Source organism: Acomys minous (genome assembly GCF_964271855.1).
Source record: "Acomys minous genome assembly, chromosome: 8".
In the NCBI taxonomy this organism is placed as follows: Eukaryota; Metazoa; Chordata; class Mammalia; order Rodentia; family Muridae; genus Acomys; species Acomys minous.
This window is the reverse complement of record NC_140489.1, coordinates 82,012,969-82,023,993: the sequence shown is the minus strand read 5'-3', so window position 1 is coordinate 82,023,993 and position 11,025 is coordinate 82,012,969. Positions and strand designations below refer to the sequence as shown.

At 45.2% G+C, this 11,025-nt stretch overlaps 1 protein-coding gene across 1 annotated transcript; it reads left to right on the top strand.

Annotated features, from left to right (window-relative positions):
• Nucleotides 1–291: 291 nt before the first annotated feature.
• Nucleotides 292–6,118, top strand: TMEM18 (transmembrane protein 18). The gene is made up of 5 exons (XM_084792388.1): nucleotides 292–416; nucleotides 1,416–1,536; nucleotides 3,238–3,292; nucleotides 4,767–4,860; nucleotides 4,945–6,118. Exons 1-5 carry the CDS (start codon nucleotides 360–362, stop codon nucleotides 5,038–5,040), a joined length of 423 nt encoding a protein of 140 aa, XP_084648514.1. The 5' UTR covers nucleotides 292–359; the 3' UTR covers nucleotides 5,041–6,118.
• Nucleotides 6,119–11,025: the final 4,907 nt, after the last annotated feature.

Sequence of the window (11,025 nt, the reverse complement as noted above, 5' to 3'; positions counted from 1 at the left end):
CCATCCAGGTTTGTAAAGAGCAGACAGAGTACTTACCGGATTGTGGGGCGAGGGTGCAAACCCTCCTACCCTGGCAAACTGTCCCCTGCCGCCGGCTGCGGTAGTGGAATCTAAGTACCCTCAGCTTTCTGGGGAGTTGGGGAGAAACAGAACTAGGTAAGCACTTTTACACAGTTTACAGAAAGACAGTAAAGTAATAATGAAAGTTGGACCTCCTTTTTAAAAAAAACCAAACACGGAACTCTCGCGAGAAGAGCGAAGTGCCAGGTTCGTACCCGTAGATCTCGCGAGATGACTCGGCGACTTTCTTGGTTGTGGGAAGCTGCGGACCTCTCCCAGCGCCTGGGCTCCTTGGCGCGATGTCGTCGCCATTCTCAGTCAGAGCCTTCCCTGTCAGCATCCCCGCGGTGATCATGGTAACTCGCTGGCTGAAGGGGAATGGGCGGTGCCTGCACGTGGCGGGGAGTCGCTAACTCTCGTCTGGACTGCGCAGGCGCGGGTGGGCTGTATCCTGAAGTCGCGCTTTGCTTTGCTGGACGGGGCAGATCCCGGGTTCGCACAGGCAGTCCCTCTGGGTCGCTAACCCCCGTGTGTCCACTGTGGTGAGGTCTTGGCAGCATACGCTGTTTTCCCTACCAGTCTCTGGACAGACTTCAGCGTGCTGTCTTTCCGGTGTGGCACAGAAGACTTGAGCGGTACCTAGTTACGTGCACTGGACCGCAAGCAGTCCTGAAGAGCTTTAGGGCTGCAGATACCGGAGCTGGTCATTCCTTGAGGAGCAGTGCCCTTGGACAAGGGCATGGGAAGTGCTGAGAAGTTGGGACTAGGAACTTAGTATTAGTTGGGGACAGAGTCAAATATTTGAGCCTTCCGGTATGGACACTGGTCATCTGTAACCCCCCCCCCCGCCCCCCCAAGAACTGCCTAGCGAGCGCACTGCCTAGCGAGCTGGGTGCATTGCGTTGCAGAAATGCTGAGGACAGTCAGTCCCGCAGGTTCGGATGGCTCTCGTTCCCAGGCTCCTTCTTCCTACCGGGTGCTTGGTCTGGCCAGCTTGACACACTCCAAGTGCATCTCTGCATTGGTCAACATGACTTTACTTAGCTTGTTAGTTTGGATGATAGTAACCCATTAGATTCCACCCAACCAAAAGAGGCAAGTGGGCGATGGTTTCCATTCTGTGTGTTTCAGACTCTGAAATCTTTATATGAAGTATATATGGATGCGTTTGCAATCGAAACACTGTTGTTTCCTCTCTATTTCCTTCTTGCTCCCATGTCTGCCTGGGTGGCCTGGCCTGTTTGTGCAGTCTCCAAACTCAAGGGTAGGGAGCAGTAGCTCCCACTACCCACAGGAAAACAGTTTCCCAGACACACCCCCTGCCCTCCAGGTCTCTTAACGCTGTGTCCTCACAGGAGACAGACTGGACAGAGCCTTGGCTTCTAGGGCTCATCGTCTTCCACCTGCTGTGCCTGCTTCTCACGTGCTTCTCAACGCAGAGGTATAAACTACAGATTGGGCACTTCCTGTGTCTGAGTGAGTAGAAGAAATCTGAGTCCCTGTGCTCGCGTTGCTGTGATACTGGCCTGGCTTTGTTTTTATTATGGTTTTCACAGGGCTTCCCACGCCTTCCACTCTGTATTGAAATCATGAAGTCGTCTTTGGACATTGAGTTTGAAAGGGGCGTGGGGAGGGGGGGAGGGGCAAGGGTTGTCCTCCGTTTGCTCTGGACTCGCCAGGGAGGATGCAGAACATCATATGCACTGAGATGTTGATTCTCCTAATGCTGACTGTTACACAGATGATTTCCTGCCTGACTTCAGTCCTGCAGCTTGGCTTTCATGCAGATGTTTTCTCACCAGGCTTAGTCCCACACCTGCCTGCTCTGGAAAGTAGACTACAGATCAAGAGGCATTCTATGCATAAAATTCTATTTTAGATCTGTTTTAAGGATAACAGCTTTGAGAAGTTGGGGAAGGGATTAGGTTTATGGAATGCAGAAAGATGGCGCGGAAGTAGGCACACAATAAAAAATCACGGTACTTGGCCAAATAGGGACAGTCAATATATTGGGCCCCTCAGTCAGTTCAAAAGGATATTTAGTGAAATATCAGTAAGAAAACATTAGTAACAGCTGGCTGGCCTGGGCATGAGGTCTGCCCCCAATGAGGACAAGTGGTCAGAGCCCCTAAAATACAGGGTGTGGGGTGGGTCGGAAGCTGGGTCACAGGTCAGAGGCCACATCCAGGGAAACTTAAGTGTTTCAAAGCTGAGTCGCTACAAGTGTATAAATACTTGATTTTTGTAGGTACTTGGAAGGATAAGAAGATTTTGCTTGATAAGTAGAAAATCTGATTTTAGACAGAGTTAATCAGTTGACTAAGAGAGTCAGAAAATGTGAGCAAGACACTACCTTAGAAAAATGAGTGAAGTGTTCACAGTACAAAAATCGTGGCCATTCTTCATTTGAAATTTTCTACCTCAGAAATGTTAGGGTTACACTGGTGAGCAAAATAGACTTCTGAGCTTAATGTAGCTTCCTTGGGGATAACCCCATTCAGTAGCTAACCACAGATGATTATATGTACCGCTGCCAGCCGTGATGGTTATTTTGATATGAACTGAGGTGCTCCATGACGTGTGCTGAGGAGCCTGAGTGTCTGCAGCAGTGTGGAGGCACACGGGTATGAGCAGACGACGGCTGGGATGAGAGCAGTCTACGGGGTTAATATGGACAGAAGCCTCCAGGGAAGCGCCTTGAAAGATGAACAGTTTTCTAAGCTTAAGAACAGTCTCTGCACTTGCAGTTTTGAAGAGGGATAACACAGGTGTTCTTAAGACCCTGCAGACACTGCTCCGTGTGCTCCGTATGTTTCATGGCTCATTATTTCTCAACGTAAAAAAAAAAAATCAGAGTCACTTCCTTCACCTTCATAAATGCTCAGGCTCTAATGCTGAGCGTTCCACCTCCACCCTGTTGGGGCCTGCCAGTGTGAACAGCTTCATGGAGTTTGATATGTAAGACACCCTTGGTGTCTTACATATGTCTTGATCTTTTTCTTGTTAAATGGGCATATTCTGTAACTTCACACTTTTATAGTCCTTACCACGTCATAGCTAAAGTGGAATTTGCATTGCTCAGCAAATTTTTTGGCATTCTGTTGAGTTGCTGTATGTAAAAATGTGTTATCTTGTTGTGATTGGTCATGAAGTTCTAACACGTCTGTCCTTTCTTAGCAGTGTTAGTCTATTGTGCTGAGTATATCAATGAAGTGGCTGCAATGAATTGGAGGTAAAGTCAGCTTTTCACGCTGTCTTAGGAGTTTCCTCTGCCGAGATATTGTCAAATGGAACTTTCTTGAGAAAGCATGAAACTTAGAGGGAACTGGAGGATGCCGAGAATTGTGGCCCCATAAATATTGAGCACCCTGTATATGTGTGTTTAGGCCTTAAGAAACAAGTAGTTAAATATTTTTGTTGTTGTTGACCAAAGACTAATAGTTTTATTTATTAGAATAGTTAAACGCTCCTTTAAAAAAAAAAAAAGGTATTTTAATCCCAACTCTCAGGAGGCAGAGGCAGGTGGATCTCTGTGAGTTTGAGGCCAGCCTGGTCTACACAGAGAAACCTGTCTCAAAAACCAAAAAAATGAATAAAATAAAAAGCCAAACAAACAAAAAAATCTTTTTTGTGTTACTGGGATTTGTGTTACTAAACAAAAACCCCAGTACAACTTTTGGCTTAATTTCTTATGGTCAAGGAGGAGTTAGAGCAGTGAGATGTTTTAAGTATGGTATAATCTTATTGACTGCATCACATGAGCTCTTTACCGTGCTGGCCAATAAAGTTGCAACCTGTAAGAAAATATTGGGGGTATTATAAAGTAATTGGAATTGCAGAATTCAGAAGCGGAGTTTTAGAGTACTAAGTATGTGTTAATATTCGGGAGTAAGTGGTGCTTTTGAGACTTCCTGCTGCCCTCCTCTCTTTCCTCTTGGAAGTGTCCACCCTCTACCTACACACTCCAGAGCCTCCACAGCTACCTCCCTGCTTCCCAGCCCCAGCCCTGGTACCTGAGTTGTCTTAACTGAATCTCGGTTCTCAGTGCAGATTACTCCAAACATCCCAGTGAGGTAATCACTCAGAGAAAAGCACAGAACTGTATCAATGCCCATGGCCTCTGCTGTAGCCCCTCCTGATGGCCCACTGCCACCTCAGAGTTGTCAGAGTCTAGTCCTGACCTCTCATCACCCATACATTCACACGCTCCCTGCTGGGTTTCAGTCAGGCTAGCATTCGACCGGGGCTGCCCCTCCTCTCCAGAAGGTAGGCTTCCTTCAAGAGCAAATCTGCCTTTAAGTTTCCTCACTATAACCGTAGCTCATGGTGCAGGTTCCCAGTCAGTGTTACTGGGTCAGTGAAAACAGCTGTCTACCTTATTTCCACTTTACCAGGCAGGAGAACCCCATAGACAGGTCCTGCCTTCTACTGCCTGCCTCCTTACCCTTGGGCAAGTTGGAATCATGCAGCCCTCAAGTCTCCTACAGAGAAAGGCAGTTACTTCACTAAGGTGGTTGGGAGCAGGAAGTACCAGACACAGCCCTTCCTTAATGTAGCAGGAATGCAGCTCTTACTCTGTGATGCATGAGAAACATCAAAGCTGTTTGTGTGCATTTTGAGAACTTTTCAGTAAGGTCAGACCACTAACTGCTGTTCTGTTACCTTCCAGCACTGAGCATCTAGTAACTTTTTTTTTCCTGAAACAGATTGTTTGCAAAGTATCAGTATTTTGACTCCCGGGGAATGTTTATTTCTCTCGTGTTCTCAGCACCACTGATGTTCAATGCCATGGTCATAGTGGTACGTATGATGCAGACATTTGTGTCCTGGGTCTCGTCAGGCATATGCGTTCCAGTTGTAATTGTGACTCCAAATGTCCTTTAGATTATGTGGGTACGGAAGACTTTGAATGTGATGACTGACCTGAAAACCTTACAAGAGAAAAGAAAGGAGAGGAACAGGAGAAGAAAAGAAGAGTAATGCCTCGCTGCCGCTGCTGCTGCCGCCGCCGTTGCTGCCGCTGCGGACCTTGTTCTTTCTCTGACTTGTTCCCAGCTGTAAGCTGCACAAGGCCCAGATGTCCTCTGTCAGCTGACTCCTGGTTTGGAAAATGGTTCTTATATTTTACACACCACAAGTGGTACTTACATTTTACTCTGTTTGGAGCCCTCGCTAAAGCTGTTTATTAAAAGAACTAAGGCTGCCACCTGGGTGGGTGTTGAATGTAAACCCGTCCTTTACATGGTGGGAGCTTCTGGTTCAGCCACAGCATCACAGCCTTTCACAACATCCTGGCAGATGTCACTATATAACTAGAGTTCTCTCAGTTCTGAGTATGGGAACTGAGAAATAAACAGCGACATGCACTGTGGCACCACTACCAGCTCACTGTTCCTAGCCTATAGTGGTGGCTATCAGCTAAGGGTGGCTTTGTTCCTTGGGGACTTCGGTCACACGTGTCACTTCAGGTAGGCATGGTACTTCTTGGAGAAAGTCAAAGATGCTGAAATCCTTCAAGGCATAGGACAGCCCCACCATGTAGTATCTCTCTGCCTATAATGTCAGCAGTACCCAGGCTGAGGGACCTGTGGGGGCAGGTCTGCAAAAGAATGCAGTGTATATCAGTTCCCATGAAGCTAAGCCTCTAAGTAATTGAGTTGGGGCTATGCCACTGGAAATGTTTTGTTTAAAAATATTGTGCCTGAATGAAAGCTGTAAAGTCAAGACTCCATGGAAAATAGTATGTCAAATGAACCATTTGGTTTTGTTTTTTCTGGACACGGAATTATAAATACCTGCATACTTAGTGAATGATCTAGCTGTTTGTACCCAGGCTGTGACAAGCGCAGACCAGTCGTCCTTCCTGAGTGTCGCATCTTGTGCATTTGGAGGCTGGGGAGCACAGAGCAGGGCCTATTGTCACCTGGGCTTCTGTTTTGTCAGACACCCTAATTTCTAAATCTGGAGCAATAAATCTGCAGAGATTGCAAGTGACTGAAAACCCAGACTTAGACACAGTACTTAGTACCAGGAATACTATAAACTCTTGGCTTTGGTTTAAGGAAATAATTTGTGAATTTTTGTTGTTGTTGTTGTTGTTTGTTTGTTTTTGTTTTTTTAATTTAGTAGGATTATTTCCTTCCTAAATGAAACATTCTTCAAAGTTCTAAAACAAAATAAATCTAGATAAAAATATTTAAAAGATTAGAAGTAGATAGTTTGACAGATTACAGTCATGTTCTCAAGCGCAGATATATAGTTGTAAATGTTCATCCAGCTTCAGGCTTTAGGGGAAAGCCTATAGACTTAACTGTAACAGTCTGATAATCACAAGGTGTGAGTTTGTGGCTCCTACTGCAGCATTTAACCTGAATTGTGTTCTCAATCTCTTGATTTTTTTCCCCTCTTTTACACTGAACAACAACAACAAAAGTGCCAAAGGAAATGACATAGTATAATAAGTCACATTTTAAATTTAAAATCACACTGTTAAGGACATAGTAGCTAAGGGTATGGCATTAAACCATTTTTTTGGTCCCAAAGGTGCTCACTATAACCTTGATTAGTTTTACAGAAAATAAGAACAAATTGGCCAGTTAGATAAATCAGAAACAGTTGTGTGTCAGATAGGTCTGGGGCTTAGTGGCCAGATCTCTTCCTCCAGGCCTTTGTGTCTGAGGCCAGTAGTTCAGAATGGGTCAGAGAACAGCCGAGATCTCTCAGCTCTGCCATATGTTGATATTAATACCTCAGACTTTATATAACCATCACCTTGACTTTGGGCTTTTGTATCTTGTCTCTGCATGCGTGGTTGTGAATGCACATGTGCTTAGTTTCTGAGACAGTGAAATATTTTTAAAAATCGAATGTTTTGGGTTAGAGAGAAGGCTTGGTTGGCACTTTGCATTTAAGCATGAAGACCTGAGTCTGATCCCCAGAACTCACTTAGAGTTTGTTCATAGTAACATACACTTGTGATCCCAGAACTAGAGATGTGGAGATGGACAGATGGCTGGAGCTCCCTGGCCAGCCAGCCTAGCCTACTTGGCAAGCTCTGGGCCAGAGAGTCTGTCTCAGAAATGAGATAGGGACTTATGCAATGGCTTGGTGGGTAAGATCGGTTGCCACCAAGCGTTACAGTACAAGTTCAGTTCCTAGAAAACTTACTTGATGGAAGACAACTCCTACAAGTTGTCTGTACCAACTCCTCTGACTATGTGCACACTACATAGATAGATTTTTTTAAATGTATTACTCATTCTTGAGTAACAACACCTGAGGCTGTCCTCTGGCTTTCACACATGCATGTGTGCCCACTAGTACACGCACAACACATATACAAATGTTTAGTGTTTTCTGAAACTCACTAAGTGGCTAAAATTATACTTTGAGGAAATGTCTTAATATTTTGTCTTTATAGTAAGGAAAGCCCTGCAAGCCAGTTATGGGCAAGCAATTGGGTTCAGTGCTTCTCTGAAGACTTTACAGATTTGACCAGTGTTGTGTTCACACTTCTGTAATGGACGTTTATGGGCAATCCAATAGACACAAGTAAACATTCTCTTACTGTGTACTTACAGACAGCAGAGGAAAGGCCTATAATAACCATTTTATACATTCCAGCCCGTGAAACCTTATGTTTGTTGATTACTGTGCATTAATATATAATAAAAATATGTTTGATAATATACAGTATGCTTTCTCTGGTGTGTGTGTGTTGTGTTGTGTTTTGAATCTAACCTGAGCAAGGTTTCTCACCAGTGCTAGCTTCATAGTCTACAATGCTGTCAGCATCAATAGAAGAAAAGTCAGTATGGAGAAGTGTGTGTAAGAGAGCCACATATGGCTCTGTTACTAACATACTGTGAGGAATACAGCAGCAAGGACCGCGCTCATCTTCTCTCTCCACAGCACGTTCCTGAGCACGTGAAGTGTTCAGAGATTCAGAGCAAAGTTTCAGTATTCTTCAGCAGATGTTGGAGTCTAGTACACAGCTGGCTCCATTTCTGAGGGCCAGAACTGATAGCTTTCCTTTGATAAGGACTGTCACAGAGGAGCCTCCTGGGTGCCGTGAGTGCAATGTAGGGTGATGTGACATTCTGCCAATCAGCCAGCCTTTTATGAGTGTTTTACTGGGGTCAGCTGTGATCAGAAGTGCCTGCCCCACATCGTCTCATTTATATGATAGATAAGGAATGGGTATCAAATGCCACAGACTGTGGATATTGTGAAGCAGTGGTTGGAGGCTGTTTTCAGACAGTGAAGTTTATACAGCCGTCCTTTGGCACACAGAAGGAATGGAGGCCAGGATCCCTTTCAGATTACAAAATCCTCAAGTGCCCAACTCTCAACATAAAGTGGTATAACATCTGCAAAGAACCCACACATACACAGTTTAACCTTTAGATGACTTAAAATACCCAATACTTGCACTATGCAAGTCCTTGCTATACTTTTTCAGAAATAGTTTTTAAAAGAGCCTCATCAGTATAGATGCAGTTTTCCTCTTGAACACTTTTTGTCCAGAGTTGCTGTATGTGGAAGCCCGGTTGGGTTTTAGAAGTATTCTGGTGAGAAAGCAAAGGATGGCTGGAGGCTCTTAACAGTGTGTTGTGTTTTAAGCAGTTCCTTAGGGGAGAGAATGGTGGACCCATCTAAGGTTGGGACAAGCTGCAGGCCTATGGGGAGCCAATAGAAGACCCAGAGTATAGGTCAACAAGGAACCCCACCCAGCAGTTTCCAACCTGAGTGACCCCAAGTCCCTGAAACCTGGAAAGACTGGTATTCCTGAGTGACACAATACCCACGACAGTGCTGTGCAGGACAGAAGCAGGACGTGTGTGGTACAGCTTTGCTGCATTGAGCAAGCTGAGAAGGAAAGGGAGAGGCATGAGGTAGTTGGTATAGACTACCTAAACCCACAGATTTGGGGTTGCTTCTGATGCACACATGGGTGGAGGGAAGTAGGTTCCATGTGTTCAGGGAAACAGAATTGTCTCTAGACAGCAAAAGCATGAAGCAAATGTAGGGCATAGGTTGATAGGAAGAACCAGTGAGGTTAGAGCCATGTCTAGCAGGAGAAAGGGTGTCCAGACCTGAGGGTAAGAGATGCTGTTGCTCCAATGAAAGGAGTTGGTGGCCCTTGAGTAAGCAAGCTGGAGTCTGCTCCATAGATGCAGGGCGAGGCTGCCTTACCCTCTGCAGATTTCCCCCCTTTCATGATCTACGGTTTCATTGTGAGTCATCTAGGTTTGTCTGGATTTTGTCTTGTATAGTTCTCGGGTTCCCAATTTTGCAAGTTTCGCACATGGCACTCATGTAGAGCTAAATAAAATGCAGCAGGAGGGCTGGAGAGATAGCTCAGAGGTTAAGAGCACTGTGTGCTCTTCCAGAGGACCTGAGTTCAATTCCCAGCAGTCACATGGTGGCTCCCAACCACCTATAATGTGATATGATGGCCTCTTCTGGCATACAGGTATACACATATACATAGCAATAAATAAGTAAATAAATAAATAAATAAATAAATAAATAAATGTTTTTTTAAATTTTTTAATGTAGCAGGAGCTGAGCTCCAAGCGTCTGGCATGGCCCCTGGCTTCCGAGCTCACGCTTTGGCCGCCTGCAGTGTGCCGCCTGCCTGTCCTGTGTGGCAGGGGTTCCTGCAAGCTTCACTGAAATGGCAGCTCCGCTTATGTTGATTCCAGACGCTGTCGGTACATTGACTTTCTGTTTTTCAGTCGTTTCTTTTTGTTTCTCAAGTTAGTGCTGACCGTGTGTAAATGGGACTCTAGATAAAGCAGAATTTGGAATGTCTTAGTTTGGGTCTCTGTTGTTGTGATAATAAAGCATCATAACAAAAGCAACTCGGGGAAGAACATGTTTATTTTGCCTTACTCTGAGCAAAGTCAGGGCAAGAAAGCAGGAACCTGGAGTCGGGAACTCAAGCAGAAGCCATGGAGTGCTGCTTACTTGCTTGCTCCTTCTGGCTTGCTCAGCCTGGGTTTTTGTACAAGTCAGGACCACCTTCCTAGGGGTGGCTCCTCCTACAGTGGCCTGGACCCTCTCATATCAACCATCAGTCAAGAAAATGTCCCAGAGACTTGCCTATAGGCCAATCCAGTGGGGGACAACCACAGCTTCTGTCAATCGAGTTGACAAATACCAACTAGGACACAGGACCAAAGGGAATCTGTGCCTATACTTGATACTCTGTCAGGCAGGTTTGAAACACAAGTTCCTGCATATTGCTTGTGGGTTGTGACTCCTGTGGCCTTCAGCTGACCTTCTGCAATTACGTCCACTCAACCGCAGCTCCCGTGATGGGCTTAGACCCCTGGGTAACACATTGTTTATGTGTCTCTAGCACAGAAATGAATTATGGGGCCTTCTGTCAATGGAGACAGCTCGTTTGTGTATGTGTCCCTGTCTATCTCATGTAGAGTTATCTGAGAGTCCCTGGACTTCCTAGTGCCCCATCTGCTTTGAATTTTTGCTTGCTGTTTTCAGGATTCCCTCAAGCTCACGTGTGCTGTTATTTGAAACAGCCAGTGTGTTTGGGACAGGTGGCCATGGTCACTGTCATCTTTTTCTGGAAACCTATCTTCTGTATGTAGTTTTTCAGTCACTCCATCATTACTTCTATTACATAACCTGATTGTCAGTTACCTCATAGTAGCCAAACCAGGGAAGGCCAACCAACTTGGCCAGCTTCTGGTGTGGAGATAGAGTTCTGTAATGATCACCACCATAAATGAGACAGCCAGCCACCATCTTCAGTAACTGCCTTATATGTCTGTTATTGGCTTGGGATAAATACCTGTCTGACAAATTAGCTTACCAAACAACTTTTGTATGGCAGTTGTTGTTACTGAAATATTGTTTAGTTAGCCTTTAAAAGGATGTCTTGGTATCAGTTATACATGAATCCTAGGATCAGTCTCCAATTCATCACAACAAAAGTGG